The following is a 16511-nucleotide window of genomic DNA, read 5'->3' on the forward strand; positions in this document are numbered from 1 at the left end:
TTGGCAATATCGGAAATCGCGAGAGATAATCGCATAATCTGCATTGGAGTTAAAGTTCTGTCTCAATGTGTGACCTATCCACTACCACTTCCACCTTCTCGTCAACATTATCACGGATATCTGGCATTGGTGCGGAACAACTCGATAATTCAAGATTTTGAACAAAACAACCCAAGTAAGTTTAGCGTCGTTAATGCGTCAAGCTACATCAATTTCGGAGCCACCGTCGCGTCGGCCACCTAAATTGAAAAATTGTTCGACGCTTTCAATATTATGCCCATGAATACAAAAGGGGAAAATACGATGGCGCTTTTGGACCTTGATTTTGGTGGTGTTTATCTTCAGTTACACTCTCTCTACCCTCTTCTCCAAATGTAGAGCCATTTGGCCAAATTTTAAAACTCGGTGAGAGAGCAAGCAGATGTCATCAGCGCAGTGGAGGTATCTGACATTGGCCATTAGAACTTTCTGCGTCCAAGAAAGCCTAAAGAGCGGCATCGATAACGAGAACAAAAAATATCGATGAGAAGATGCAACCCTGGCAGACTCCACTTTGGATTTCATTTGGATGGAGAACCTGATATTTTTCCGCGCCACATTTCGCTCTTATAAAAGCTGCTATTTTTGCACAATGGGCCTTCTAAGTAGAGCATTCCAGATATACTCCCTGTTCACGATGTCGAAAGCCTCTACGAAGTCAATAAAGCGCAGGTAGAATGGGATCTAAACTCCGGACATGATTCCACCGTGATTCGAAGGGTATTAATGTGGTCGGTACAAGAGGATCCAGAGCGGAAACCTGTCTACCCATTTTCTATTAAGTTTTCCAAGTTTTAAATAAGTTCCAAGATGATATCAGCTTTACGAAGGAAACACGTAAATACGCCTACAGTTGTCGCACTTAAGACCCTTACCTGGAAACTCTTTCGTGAGAAGCGAAATCGTAGCTATCTGCGGTAACTTCTGCTTCCATCAACATCGCAATTGTGGAATTCTTTTTATTAGAGCCTACCTTTTTTTCATAGTATCGGAGCTCTAACGTGCCATGAACAGCCCGCTCACAGACATCGAGAAAATTTTTTTCTCCTTACATTCAGATCCTGTGACGTCCTTTTGGGACGTGGCGTCAATTCACGCCCCACCAGCAATGACGGCAGTTTTAGAGGTGTCCCAATGCTCACCAGTAGTCATTTGCGCAACATAAAACTTCCCCATTGCTGGAGGACAGGATTGCAGGATTGCGGGGTATTGAATTTAAAGTGTCGGAGCGCTATACCCTTGCGAGGAAATACAAAATCGTAAGCGAAGGTAAATGATCATTAGCTGACCCTTTCGATATCGGATATAGTCCATCTGATTGCCTAGTGGCCTAGGTCTTAAACAGTGTGTTGCCAATAACGAGAAAATTTAATTTGCAGAAATCTATAGACTTTTGAAAGTTATTTTTGTAGTCACCGTGACAGTGTTCGAGCAAAATATGACCATAGCTCACCTCTTTCCTGGACTACGTATAGTTGTTTATAGCAAAGATCCTTCTCTTCCATATAGTGCGTCACACTGTTCAATTTGATCTTTGATTGATTGATTCTTAACCTGGAGTGTAATCACACAATAAAGACCCTGTCCTGGCCTCCAAGATGAAATATATACCAATTTCAGTTGTTTCACTGCGTAACAGAGCACAAAATTGAACCAAAGTTTATCTTATTATATCACATTCTCTTCAATAAAAAGTAGTTTCAATTAATGTTTGCACTTTTGTTTATTTAAATTTTAGTCTACATCTTATCTATATTTCACACGTACAATATCTATTTGGCTTTAGCAGAACACTTCAATCGTTTACCACCATCCACCATGGGCACCTTTCCATCCGCCTCCGTAAGCAACTGGAACTTTGACAACTGGAGCAGCAATAACTGGAGCAGCAACAACTGGAGCAACAGCAACACCTCCCTTCCAGCCACCACCGTATCCCCATCCACCTCCATAACCGCCCCATCCTTTACCCCATCCGCCACCCCAGCGTCTGCCCCATCCGCCTCCTACTACCCCTTTGCCCCATCCACCTCCGTATCCGGCTCCGTATCCACCCCAACCACCTGGGCCCCAGGCAGCAACAGCGGCGATAACAGCGAACAAGCACAGGATAATTTTCATTTCTTAAGCGTTGATAAGATTACGAATAAATCGAAACTGATGACTGGTCCAGGACAATTTCCTATATTTATACTCGCAAAATACAATCATCCCCACGCAGAAACCTAACAAAAAACTGTTACAATTTTCCTTATGGCAAACGCATTTTATCATTAATTCAAATCAAGACATTTGTAATTCAATTATCTAAAGATGATACCAGAAACAGAAAAACCCAAGTGTTGTGGTCCGAAATCAAGTCCAAGTAATTGACCTTAGTGGTTTTTTTTTTTTTGGCTGATATTCAATTTTTTTTTCTTTATAAAGAATTATTTGGATCACATCTCCAGACAACTATTAAATTAAATATACATATAAATCGAATTTCCGAAAATCGGTTTACAATGTTACAAAGTGCGTTGATTCCATATGTCATAGAGCACCAGCGAAATGCGTACATATTTCACAGGGTGGAACAAATTTTACGTGCTTAAAAATCTATATCTATTAGTGTCAGCAATTATGTCGAAAATAGAGCCATGCCAAATTTATAAAAGCAACAATATGATCTTAAGAATATTTAATAGATTCAAAGTGGACCCATATGCGAGGACTTTACAACAAGCCCCTTCACCGCTTCCTACTGAAAACTGACTTTCATTTTTGCCTAGAACCAAGCTTCGGAGCCGTTGTGTAAATCGGCAAATGAGTCTTCTATGTTATCAAACCACAACAAAAATGCCAATATAAGAAAAAATGTCAGGCCAGACAAACTTAAAAATTGGATACTTCCGGATGCCAACCGTTCAAATTCCGAAGAAGAGCTTATTTAATTGCGACCCATGCATATAACCTACACACACTGTTCTAGTTCTCCGACTGGACTAACTCTGAGAGCGAACTCCGGGTTTGTCGCTGAATATCCCGCAAACATACGCAAATGCTTGTTAAAAAACTACGCAAGCCGTTGACGAACTCACAATAATTGATATTGTCGTTACTGTCGACCGACCATTCATTGAGTCACCGGAAGAACTACTGAACACTAATTCGGTAGGCGACGCACCCACATCCTCCTTGAAACTGTTACCAGGCTAACTAGAACCATAGGTAGTCGCTGATTCCAGTTTTTTTGTCTTCATATCACATTATGGACGTTATCAACAACTGCAGTCACCGTCCTATTGCTCCGTTGCTGGATGATGGGGCGTGGTGCAGGTTAGACCCGCTAGCAATTTGAGGAAGATGGGCGTGAGAGTCCTGATCGGTGGTGGAATTGCTTGGCGCGCGAAATCGTTGTTGAGTAGAACGCTTCGACCACCACACCAATGGAAAAATCTGTCAAGCATGCTGAGGCAGTACCGGAAATGACCCGACTTTGAACGATCCAACGATATCAATATGGACCTGTTTCAACCTTAAGTTGGGCAACCAAAGACGTTGAATATCGTTTTTAGCATGCTTTTTAATCTTTCAACGATGGAACTGCATATACTAGCGTGACAATTGCAGAACGCCACTGTTCATCTCCCAAAATTGCCCACAGAGTGGCACAAGCTTGATAAACAACAAATGCTTGAGTCGTCCATTGTAATAGCTCTGAGTTCCAGCTAAGTTGCGTCAATAACCATAAGCTGCCACAACTCCGGATCGCAATATTGCAGGGAAGATAACTTCTCCGAATTAAAATCCGTTGCCAGAAAATATCTGTCCCTTCCGATATAAGACATCTGCAACGGTGTTCAAAGCTTAATAGCTACATGGTTTCATCACGCTCGTCGAATGATCGCAGTCAGTCGAGTTGCTCCCTGGTTTTCATTTCTCGATTGCGTGCACAATAGGCCGATTAGCAAAGCTTGCAAATTTCCTGCGTTTGAGGTACAACGGTGGTATTAGCCTCGAGAAACCTTCAGAGTTCACTGAAAGTTACGGGCCAGGAAAAAATACATAGTGCCTCTACTCACGAAGTCTAGGGTCTTTGTTGATAGAGTAACCGAGGAACTCCACTTCTTGAACACCTAAAATACACTTCGCTCAGTGCTGCTCTTGATGCGCCGGCGTCGATACAAGATGTCTCGACCATAAGCCGCTCCATCTGAAAACCTGAACGTCATCACTAAAAGCTAGTGTAAACCAAACTAGGGAATGAAAGCGAAAGGAACAAAAACCCTTTCGTTAATTTTATCAAAAAATGCGTTTACCATCTAGCCTGCGACAAACTCATCGATGTGTTTTATCGAGTAACCGTATCAAAAAGATAATATTCGACATGAGGCCGCCAGAAGCCAAAACCTGCTTGACGGGCGGTAGTGATCCATCTTAAGCAGGAAAGCAAATTCTACCTTCGCCGAGGCTAAATTTTCGGGAGAAAGCTGGCAAGCTCTTTTAGTGACTGGAGCACCGTGGAACTGTAGTCCTGGGAGTCAATTAGCTTAAGACCGAAAATTAGTTGGTGTAATCATTTCGATAATTCACCAGCTGATTGATTGAATACACTCTGATTTTGTATGTCAATTACCAAGGCCGATATACATTGACCATCCAAATTTTGAAGGCAGATTCGATGGAACCTTTAATTTACAACTTCTGCTGGAAAGTGGTAATTTTTTAGCCATTCCACATTGTACGTTTCCGATACGAAATTTTCCATATTTCTTTTTTAAATGAGAAACTTTCAATGTATATTTGTGATTCATAAATAGCTAAAAATTAACATTGCTTCGTTCCTTCCAGCGTCGGAGCGGGCCCGTCTGGAATTAGCATTCGCCAAAAACTACCCCTGCTCTCTTCAGTGCTAGCTCTATAGGAGCACCGTTTATGTGTAACTTCTCGAGATGGATTTGCCGCTGTTTTTTTAAGCTTCGGCAGCTTGTTCTATATTTTTAAGATTGCGGGGAAACCATCAACCAGTTCTCCTTCAACCTCAGCATCCCCGCAAATATATCCTCCGTGGCACACTCCTTCCCACCGCTAGGTTCAGATTCCTTCTCTCTATCACGAACCTTGCCTAGTGAAAGGAGGAGAATATGGGTTGGATAGTGAGTCAAAAATGCGGAGGTGAAATTGGAGGTAGGATATGTAACTAAAGATTGATCTGCCAAGGCGGAGATGGAATTTGAAAGAGTTGCATAATTTAAAGATGAGACCTTCGTGCCAGGCGGTGTCAATAGCCTTCTGTATATTAAAAAGGTAGGCAGTGGTAGGGATGTTATTGTTCAAATTGGAGCAAGAGTCTATTTTGAAGATAAGGAAGGCGTGGGAAGTATTATTTATTTATTTAATTAACGGACAACAAACAGAAAAAATTCCAATTAATTATTGTCCTCAGGAGGAGGAGAAAGCAAAAAACTTATCCTACGTTTAAAACTACTTAAAGTAGGGAAGTTAAAAGGACCAAGCTGTTTTGCATTATAATTTCGGCAAAGCCTGGGAATCGGGGAATGAAAATAGACTTCGAGCTCCGCGAAGGGCACGTTGAAAATGTCTGCGTTACGTGTGTTATAAGACGCAGGGGTATTCCTCACGAGAGAATTGAAGAGAGCTAAGGAGGGTTGGATGGAGTCAAAATCAGAGGAGGAGCGAAAAATGAAGCCTGACAATTTTGCTGCTCGATTGATGACATGGAGGCAATGGGTGTCAAAGCGGAGCTTATTGTTGAAAGTGACTCCGAGGTCTTGAGTGGAATTTAAGCAGGATAAGGAGTGTCCGTCAAGCGAGTAGGAGAAAGTGGGTGAGGATTTTAGCGCTAAACCATTAGTCGAGCACCAACGAACCAGAGTGTCCAGGTTATTCTGAAGGGAAGCACAGTCCATAGGCGACGATATAGCGGAAAACAGCTTAAGGTCGTCTGCATAGAGCAAACAAGGACAAGTAAGGAGGGGAGGAAGGTCTTTAATAAAAAATAAAAATAGCAAAGGACCCAGAATAGACCCCTGGGGGACGCCAGAAGAAGGGGAGAAGGAGTGGGAAGTACAGCCGTCAAAAGATACGCGGCAGAATCGGTTGGAAATGTAAGAGGCAAGCCATAAAACAAGTGGTAGGGGAACGTTTAGGGACGAGAGTTTGGATAGAAGTATCTTGTGATTTACAGTGTCGAAGGCTTTCGCGAAGTCAGTGTAAATGGTATGCACTTCTTGCCGTGAATTTAGACATTTGGCTACAAAGTTGGTAAAGTCAAGGAGGTTGGAGGCAGTGGACCTACGTTTAACGAAGCCGTGTTGCTCTTTCACTATATGTTGGCCAAAGTGTGCGGACAACCAGTCACTGCCATATCTTTCCAGGATTTTTGAACAGGAGGAGAGGAGGGAAATGGGACGGTAATTCTCGACAAACGAACGATCGCCACTTTTGTGAATGGGGATAATGAGAGCCTCTTTCCACAAGCTGGGAAAATGATTCTCTTCAAGGCTTTTATTGAAAATAAGAGATAGGGGAAGGGAGATGGACTTACCAGTTTTGAGCAAAAAGAGGTTTGGAAGACCATCGTAGCCAGGTCCGACCGGCATCAAGTTCGCCAATGAGGTATTCGACAAGGGTAGGGGTAAGAAGGGGAATGGTAGGCGATGCGGGGCAGGCTACATCTACTATCGGGAGGAATTCGGAGGAAAGGGGAGGAACATAGACTGACGAAAAGTAGCGGCAGAGTAAATCACAAGATAGTTGGGGGGAGTTAGCTGAGAAGCCAGAGAATTTAAAGGACGGAGGGGATAACTGAGCAGGGCAGCGGGAGTTACGAATGTGGGACCAGAAAGGTTTCAGATTTCCGCGCTTTAGTGAGTCTTCCACGCTGGACAAATATTCGTTTCTGGACTTACGTCTTAAGGATTTGACCGAGGAACCAAGGGATTTGAAAAAAACTAGATCAACAACGTTTCTAGAAGACAGGAACTTCTTTCTCGCAGTCTGTTTTTGACGTAGTTTTTTGTAAATTTCAGTGGTGAACCAGACGGGGTAAGAGCGTAAGCACTTAGGAGAGGAGGGAACGTAACAAGGAAGAAGATCAGATAAAATGGTATAGAAAGTGTTGAGTGCTTGGTCACATGTAAATGGAGAGAGCAGGGCGACCCAGTTGATTGACGCCAGGGCTGAATTCAGACCTTCGAAGTTCGCCTTACAAAAGTTGAACTTGGTAGGCTTGCGAGCGGCAGGAGAGTGGAGTCGGGATATCTGAACATCGAACTCGAGAGCAGGATGATGGGCGTCAGGGGCAACGCAAGACGGAGCATGAAGGGATTGGGAAAGATAACGTATAACGAGAGGACAAGGTCAAGAATGCGATCTAAGTTGTTTCTAGAAAGGTTAAATTGGAGGGCGCCAAGGTGCACATGAAAGTGGATAGAGGAAGGGAAGGGTAGGTCGAGTTATTAGGGAGGGAAGGAAGGCCAGGAGTAACGGGCCAGGAGAGCATAGGAAGATTAAAGTCACCACAGAGGATAAAAGGAAGTGAGGGAAACAAAACGGTTAGGGCCTCTGATAATCTGTCGAAGAAATCCTCGTACAGAGAAGGCGGGCTTAGGCAGGGAAAATATACACACGATATGATAAAGGGACATACGTTTGGCGGAAGGACACGTATGGTAACAGAATCGTGGGAGGAGGAGGAGGAGGAAAAGATGATTTCGGCACGGAGAGGGGACTTAACAGCTATTAGGGCACCTCCACCAATTGTCTTGCCAAGCGGAACGCAGTCTCTGTCACAACGAAAGACAAAGTAACCTTCGAGGAGTTCAGAATCTAAAATCCTGTCATCCAGCCAGGTTTCAGAAATGCAGATGACATGATATTGAAATGCTAAGGCAGACAGTTTGAAATCCGATAGCTTGGTCCTTAGACCCCTTCCATTTTGATAAAATAGCGTATAGTTATTGGAATCATTCAAGTTCAGCAAGGCAGGCGGGCGGGCCGGAAATTTTCACGAAGCTTAGACCTCTGATAAGGCTTATGGGCACTCTTATTAGCAAATTAGAAAGGTGGTAGGTAGGTAGGTAGGTTAAGGAGAGAAATTGGTCTGTAGTTGTTCGGGAAAACAAAGAAATGTTATTTGTTAAGAATGAAGATGAGGTGGACGCTTTCCCAAGGAGTGGGGAAATGGACTGTAATCATGCATGATTTAAAGATTTGGGAGAAGAAGGGGCTAAAAGTATTAGCACACTTCTTTAGGACAATGATCGGGATCTGCTCAGGGATTGTGATTGATTGATTGTGGGATATTATAATGGACAACACTGTATGGTGGTTGACGGCTAGAATGAGGAACAGACTTCAGCTGTATAGTCAGGAGAAGGGACCGGGAAGTGATACCACCACCATTAATACTACCCTATCTAAGATAGTTCTAAAAGCGCCCCCCTCCCTTTGTTATTATTAAATAAACAAAAACTCATGAATTCACCCAGAGCTTTGCGTGTTGACATTCATGCTTATTTCTACGTATAAGAATAGAAATTAGCTTCGGTAAAAATTTATAATATCCAGAAATTGGAAGGATGGACGAGTCAAATATCGATCCGCTATTGGTGCCAGATTCAAGGTAAAAAAATAAAAAAGGCTGGTTTCCGTGTGAATTCTCCGGTGAAAAATAACAAATACCGCGGGGATAACGAAACGGCTTTCCTGATGTTTGGCGAGAGCTACCATTCACTGAGCGCAATGCTGACCACATTGCCTCCTAGTGTACCGTTACGGTCTTGAATGAAGTGCTCTAACACACTTGAAGGCCCTGATCCAACATGGATTGTTGCGCCAACGATTATTATTACCATTCACTGTACATTACAGTCACAATTTTAATGGAAAATTTATTAATTTCTTTAAAATTCCGGTCATGAACGCGCTATTCGCGAACGACTCGATTGAGTGAGCACGGAGTCGTTTAATTGCTTAATGCATTATCTATACCCGGCCGATGATACAGTCCGGCCAACACTCCTTCGTGCACAGTATTTCTTCGGAATCGTACACAATTCACCCAAAATCGAAAAGAAAACCAACAAAAACACTTGGAGGAACTCTTCTCATTGGCTGTAAATCCGTTTTTACCGGACTTTTATGGCTCCGATCCGTCCGGACACCGTTCACTGCAAACAATCCCTCCATCCAGTAAAAATCAGAGTGCATCTCCATAAAAAAAATCATCGAGCAAAAGCCGGTACACTACAAATGTCTTCAGATATCGCCAGCATCTCTAGGGGAAAGTTTAGCGTAACCTGTGAGTGTCTCTCTATATTCCGTAGACCATACTACAAGGGCTTTGTTTTATACCGTTTCTGGTAATCCAGGACTAAACAGTTTTTCTTCTTTCCTAAGTGTCATGTCGGTGAACCCCTTCCCGATTCACGGAGAGGCTCGGCACATAGATCGGCGTATCTGCTCCTTTTCTAACTAGTTCCTCCAATGTTTCATTTATCTGTTTCCTAACATGACCCAGAACCTAGAGTATCTAAACTCTATTGTGCAAACCAAGCACATGGCTAACAATTAGAACAACAAAGTATTGCTTCCTGCTTTGGAGGTTGAACTAGACACACTGTCTTTAACTGCTGAGGGAGAAGAATGTCGACCCTCTTTTAAATAAGGCAGCTCTACGTCCCACTGGTACATCGTAATATTTTGAAAATTTGAAAGGGAAGGGATGATCCAGCATTTTGGCTTCCTACCATATTTCTTCTATTCTTATTACTTTGATATCTTGCAATGCTATTCGCTGTATCATGTTTGTGGTGGATCATACTCATTTCCTCTTTGTTCACCATTTTCTAATTCTAATTTCTCCTGGTTTTTGTAGCTTGTAATTAAACTGAATTGGAAAATTTTCAAAAAAGTGCAACTTTATTTTATGATGGATGACTAATTCATTCTAGAAACTAACAATAAAACAAGGCTCCCAATATCCAAAAAATAAAAATGAATTTTTTGTCCAGAAGAAGTGATTTGGAGGACGTTGTAAGAACTACTCTGCATCTGACTATAAAACATGTCATGTAGTGCATGTAAGTAAAATTTCAGAAAAATTTTAAGTGCATAATGCAATTAATGAAAACTGCATTCTACCACTTTGGCAATGTACTGTCTGGAGGAAATTTTAAAACTCTATAAAAAGAACTTTATAAACGTCCTCTAGGTAGTGTCATTTCAACTGATGCCGACAATAAAATTAATGCTTTGTAGCTCATAAATAGCATTAAGTACATAAGATACTATTACTTTTCGAATTAAAAGCTGTAGCTATTAAGAAATGGGCAATACACCCCGCAAATAGTATACAATTTGTGCAATCTACGAAAAATTCTCAATGTTTATAATATGTTTATTACATTATCTTGAAATTTAGATAATATTGTTATACTTTATGTTTGTTTAATTTTATTGGGGAGTGTCAAAAATACATTGCATACATTGTATTATAAACCATTTGAAAGTAAATCCACTTGATTTTACCTATAATCTGTGCTTTCATGAGACACCACCCTGCACTGTCTGAAAACAAACCTAGTTCCGGATATCTATTTCAGGCCTCGTCATCTGTGAATATATGTATATGTATGTATATATCTAGTCTCCTTTTTCGCACGTTCAAAAAATTTATATTTAAAATGGTAGTATGGGAAATGATACATACTATTTAAAGAAACTGGATTTAAACGAATATAAACAACACAAAATATAAACGTACGAAAAGGCGCGTAGCTTTTTAAACCGATTTGATTAAAATAGGCCCAATAACAGCTGACTAGATAAAAGCTAAAGATTAATATTCGTAAGGCTAGCCAAAGGTCGATATGTTAGCGCTATAGGAATGAAAGGTTTTGTGTGTTTCCTATGTTTCAAGAAAAATATTGACTCTTGTCTAAAATATTAACTCCATGCCTGAAAGTCTGTGAATTTCTCGACAAAAATATATTTTTTTGAAAAATTTACTTATTTACAAATCATTTACTATTATTTTCATTTATCTCTGAAGATAAATCTTTGAGAATTCATTACCTTTCGAAATTATACTTCTTCTCATCAAGCTGATTTATCGCTCAATCTTTAATGAGAATTGGAGTGCTATTCGAATAGTTTTTTCAGTGCTACTATAAAACTACTATTAAACATTTTTTTTTTCGATTTGCACTGAAATAACGAACTTTTACTAATAGAACAATTATATATTTCCGAACGGCTATTAAACTTATTACATATGTTATGCTTTGCTACCAACTTTCGATAAAAAGCCATCTACGGAGAACGAGAGAGTGAATTTATTCAGTGTTCAAACAGTTTTCTTCTCTACGAAACCCTAAAGGCAAGGCAATATTAATATCGTTACATAATTAGCCATTAGGATTCAAAGAATGCCGTTGAACCACCTAAAATTGGAAATTAGTTATATTTACGTCGTCTAGAACTGAATCTTATTATGATGATTTTGCCAAACATAGATTAGAATTGACTTTTAGTAAAATTTTTAACTCTCTAGAATATAAATTTATGGTTATTGAATAAATTATAGATTCCCCTTTCATGGTATATCTCTTATTTACACAAGTGAAGAGGTTTTATTTAGATGAGATATTCACTAAGAACTCTTCACATGGTATAATTACAACTGGTGCTTTCGATATAAAGTAATATGCTATGCCCACAATTTCGTTTGGGGATAATAATATAATATGATTTTAGATGTGAAAAATGGGTGGATTACACAGAAAAGTATTTGTAAAATCAGCTTTAAAGAACAAACAAATGTAGTTGTTAGAATTAACTCTAAGAAGCTCTTGCGTATGCTTAGACCGCATACCACACAACAAGCTATTGCTGAAAATGTGCAAAAGGCAATTTAGGAAGATTGAAAGCACTACAAACCGAATCTGTCGAATCTAAATCCATTTATATTGTCTTAAAGTGCGAAACTTTTTTGAACTATCATTTGTAATTTTTCTATTGAAATATATAAATATTTCACTGTTTATAATAACAAATGGCGGTTAAAAGAAATTTATTTTTTATTTTTTGCAGTGACGGGGCGGAAAATTGTGGCGAACTGGATTATCTGAACCAAAAAGTGTCAATGCGCCGAAGTGGTGACAATTGCATTGCGGGCTATGACTTGCAGTGGAATCCACTATACCAAGATGGCCGACAAGTGGGTCGCCCCAAGAGCACTTGAAGCAGAACAGTAGATGAAAAGTGCTAGCGTCTCGGGAAGTCGTGGAGGGAGCTGAAACGCATTTCAGGTAACCGCGGGCGATAACTCGTAGGTACGTATACCCCTCAAAGGAGTAAAAGGCAAGCACATATATAAAAAAGTGTCAATGGGTTCAATTAAAGACCAGTAAAAGCTAGTGTTTGATAGAAGGAATTAAAAAAGTATGCATTTTTCGCAAAAAGACGAACAGTCAAAGTTAATGGTTCGATTTTTCACTAAAAAGTGGTCATTTTTGGCCTATAACGCAGCCTTTTGTTATTTTTAAAAGAAAATCGACGATTAAACACTACATTTATATGCATCGAATAAGCATGTCAAGTTTGAAAAAGATTGGTGGTTCAGTAGTTTTCGAGTAGAAAAACGTGTCTAAAGTTTCAACCTCTCTTTCAACGATCGTAACTCAGTCAATTTGATTTTGATTGACTTGAAATTTTGCAGATGTATTCTTCGATAGTCATACTTCAAAAAAATATCAATTGATTTTCCTCAAAGTTGCTAGCGGGATTAACCCTTTAAAGATTGGGAACAGAGCAAGAAAACATTACATTAATAACCAATAAACAAGTCGAGAAACCGGAAGCTAACACTTCAGGTATAAAAGGTTTCATTGATTATTTACGTAAGAATTTTACGAAAGGGGAAAATTTCGCCTACTATAATTTTGTTAGTAATTGTACGATTTCCGCCAAACTTTCCAATATGGTGCCCCTTAATAAAGACTATCTAGGATAGATTTAGGATCTAAGATAAATTTGAGGAGGGTTCACAGTAAATTTTAAAAGTATAATAATATACTATTATTAACTTTACTTGAGCAGATCGTAACAGAGAGTATTCCGAGGCCTAAAGGACCATCACCATCATCATCATCAACGGCGCAACAACCGGTATCCGGTCTAGGCCTGCCTTAATAAGGAACTCCAGACATCCCGGTTTTGCGCCGAGGTCCACCAATTTGATATCCCTAAAAGCTGTCTGGCGTCCTGACCTACGCCATCGCTCCATCTTAGGCAGGGTCTGCCTCGTCTTCTTTTTCTACCATAGATATTGCCCTTATTGACTTTCCGGGTGGGATCATCCTCATCAATGCGGATTAAGTGACCCGCCCACCGTAACCTATTGAGCCGGATTTTATCCACAATCGGACGGTTATGGTATCGCTCATAGATATCGTCATTATGTAGGCTACGGAATCGTCCATCCTCATGTAGGGGGCAAAAATTCTTCGGAAGATTCTTCTCTCGAACGCGGCCAAGAGTTCGTAATTTTTCTTGCTAATAACCCAAGTTTCCGAGGAATACGTGAGGACTGGCAAGATCATAGTCTTGTACAGTAAGAGCTTTGACCCTATGGTGAAACGTTTCGAGCGGAACAGTTTTTGTAAGCTGAAATAGGCTCGGTTGGCTGACAACAACCGTGCGCGGATTTCATCATCGTAGCTGTTATCGGTTGTGATTTTCGACCCTAGATAGGAGAAATTGTCAACGGTCTCAAAGTTGTATTCTCCTATCCTTACTTTCCTTCGTGTTTGACCAGTGCGGTTTGATGTTGTTGGTTGATTCGTCTTCGGTGCTGACGTAGCCACCATATATTTTGTCTTGTCTTCATTGATATGCAACCCAAGATCTCGCGCCAATCACCGCCTGCTCGATCTGGATGAAGGCAGTTTGTACGTCTCGGGTGGTTCTTCCCATGATGTCGATATCGTCAGCATAGACCAGTAGGTGGGTGGACTTAAAGAGGACCGTACCTCTTGCATTTACCTCAGTATCCCGGATCACTTTCTCGAGGGTCAGGTAAAAGAGGATGCATGATAGGGCATCCCCTTGTCGTAGACCGTTGTTGATGTCAAATGATCTTGAGAGTGATCCACCTGCTTTTATCTGGCCTCGCACATTGGTCAGGGTCAGCCTAGTCAGTCTTATTAATTTCGTCGGGATACCGAATTCTCTCATGGCCGTGCACAGTTTTACTCTGGCTATGCTATCATAGGCGGCTTGAAAGTCGATGAACAGATGGTGCAACTGTTGTCCATATTCCAACAGTTTTTCCATCGCTTGCCGCAGAGAGAAAATCTGATCTGTCGCTGATTTTCCTGGAGTGAAGCCTCTTTGGTAGGAGCCAATGATGTTCTGGGCGTATGGGGCTATCTGGCCTAGCAAGATAGCTGAGAATATCTTATAGATGGTACTCAGCAACGTGATACCTCTATAATTGTAGCACTGTGTGATATCTCCCTTTTTATATATGAGACAGATAATGCCAATTGTCAGGCATTAATTCGCTGTCCCATACCTTGAGCACAAGTTGATAAACCACTTGGTGCAACTGATCGCCTCCATGTAATTCCATCGGCTCCTGGCGACTTATGATTTTTAAGCCGATGAATTGCACGGACTGTTTCTCCTAAACTTGGTGGTAACAGTATTTGTCCGTCGTCTTCAGTTGGCGGGATCTCCAACTCGCCGATGTTCTGGTTGTTCAGTAGCTCATCAAAGTACTCAACCCATCGCTCTAATATGCCCATTCTGTCGGAAATCAGATTTCCCTCTTTCTCTCGGCAGGATGAGCCTCGAGTTGTATAAAGCTTCATCCTGCTGACTTGTTGGTAAAACTTGCGCGCCTGATGCGGTTGCTCCCTGTACTTTTCTAGTTCACAGACTTGTTGGTTCTCCCAGGCTTCCATTTTCCGTCTGTGAAGTCGCTTCTCCACTCGACGGAGTTCATGATAAGTCTCTGCACGTGCCTGCATTCTTTGAGAATGCAACATTACTCGGTATGCGGCATTCTTCTGTTCCATTGCTAGTTTACATTCATCGTCAACACAACCGTTGCGACCCTTTTTGCGGCTGGGGCAAAGTATTTTTGTGGTCGTATTTATGATAACGTTCTTCAGGTGATTGTGAAGATCATTTGTTGATGCTTCATCTCCAGAATCTCTGCTCGCTGCGGCTATTGCGGCATCCATTTCCCTCTTATAAGTATTGCGGAGGACTGTGTTGTGGATGGCTTCAGTGTTAGCTCTCACCTGATTGTCAGAGGGGATTCTGGGTGGTGTTGTTATTCGAGCTCGGACCACCATGCCAACGAGATAGTGATTCGAGTCTATATTGGCCTCCCTATATGTTCTGACATTCATCAAAGCTGAGAGGTGGCGGCATTCGATCAACACGTGGTTAATTTGGTTGAAATTGGTCCCGTCTGAAGAGGACCACGTTTGCTTGTGGACCGCTTTTCGCGCAAACCAGGTACTTCCAACAACCATTTCGTATGACCCTGCTAATTGAATAATCCGCAGTCCGTTATCATTTGTATTTTCGTGTAAGCTATGGGAGCCAACGTATCGCCTGAATACGGGCTCCTTGCCTACTTGGCTGTTAAAATCCCCAAGTATGGTTTTGATATCATATCTGGGACAGGCTTCGAGGGTTCGTTCTACTGCCTCGTAGAAGGTATCCTTCTCCGACTCTACAGTCTCCTCTGTAGGGGCGTGCGTGAACGTTAATGAAGCTTATATTTCTAAACTTGCCTCGCAAACGCAGAGTTCATAGCCGTTCGCTTATGTTTTCAAAGCCGATAACAGCAGGTTTCATTTTTTGGCTGACTAAAAAACCTACTCCGAGCGCATGGTTTACTGGATGGCTACTATAATATATGGTGTAGTGACTCTTCTCCAGGAAACCGGTCCCTGTCCAACGCATCTCCTGTAACGTTGTTGCATCAACCCTATATTGGGACAGGGTATCGGCTAGCTGCTCATCAGCTTTATCTCTGTACAGGGAGCGCACGTTCCATGAGAAAATGCGCAAATCGTTAATCCATTGTGGTTGCCGGGTTCATCGTTGTGTAATCCGTCCAGTCCGACGCTCCCGTTGTGGCTTCGTAACAAGTTGTTTTCCGTGTAAAGTTGTCAGCCTTACCCAACCCCCAACCTGGGTGACCAGTTGATACATTTTGTCCCGTTTTTAGATGCGAGAGACTCGCTTTCATCCTTCTCCCTCTGTAGCTTTTCGTTAAGAAAGAGCTCCCAGCGGTCACCACGTGGAGGTGGAGATAGGGTTTGGTAGTAGAGCTGTTGGTGTTGGTTCAGCAGGCATTTCCCAGGTTTTATGCTTCATCGTGGGTACCAATCCACGTTTCGCCCTGGGATCTATACTACCGTTTGACCACCTTAAAGATAAAA

The 16511-nt window shown here is 41.5% G+C and overlaps 1 protein-coding gene across 1 annotated transcript; it reads right to left on the bottom strand.

Moving 5' to 3' along the window:
- Window positions 1-1842: 1842 nt before the first annotated feature.
- On the bottom strand, window positions 1843-2160 carry LOC119657062 (neuropeptide-like protein 33). The gene has a single exon (XM_038063816.1). It carries the CDS (start codon window positions 2158-2160, stop codon window positions 1843-1845), a length of 318 nt encoding a protein of 105 aa, XP_037919744.1.
- Window positions 2161-16511: the final 14351 nt, after the last annotated feature.

Source organism: Hermetia illucens, chromosome 5 (assembly GCF_905115235.1).
Source record: "Hermetia illucens chromosome 5, iHerIll2.2.curated.20191125, whole genome shotgun sequence".
NCBI classification, from domain to species: domain Eukaryota; kingdom Metazoa; phylum Arthropoda; class Insecta; order Diptera; family Stratiomyidae; genus Hermetia; species Hermetia illucens.

Excerpts from the sequence above, each read along its gene's own strand:
- LOC119657062 (XM_038063816.1), bottom strand. The coding sequence starts at position 2,160 with ATGAAAATTATCCTGTGCTTGTTCGCTGTTATCGCCGCTGTTGCTGCC.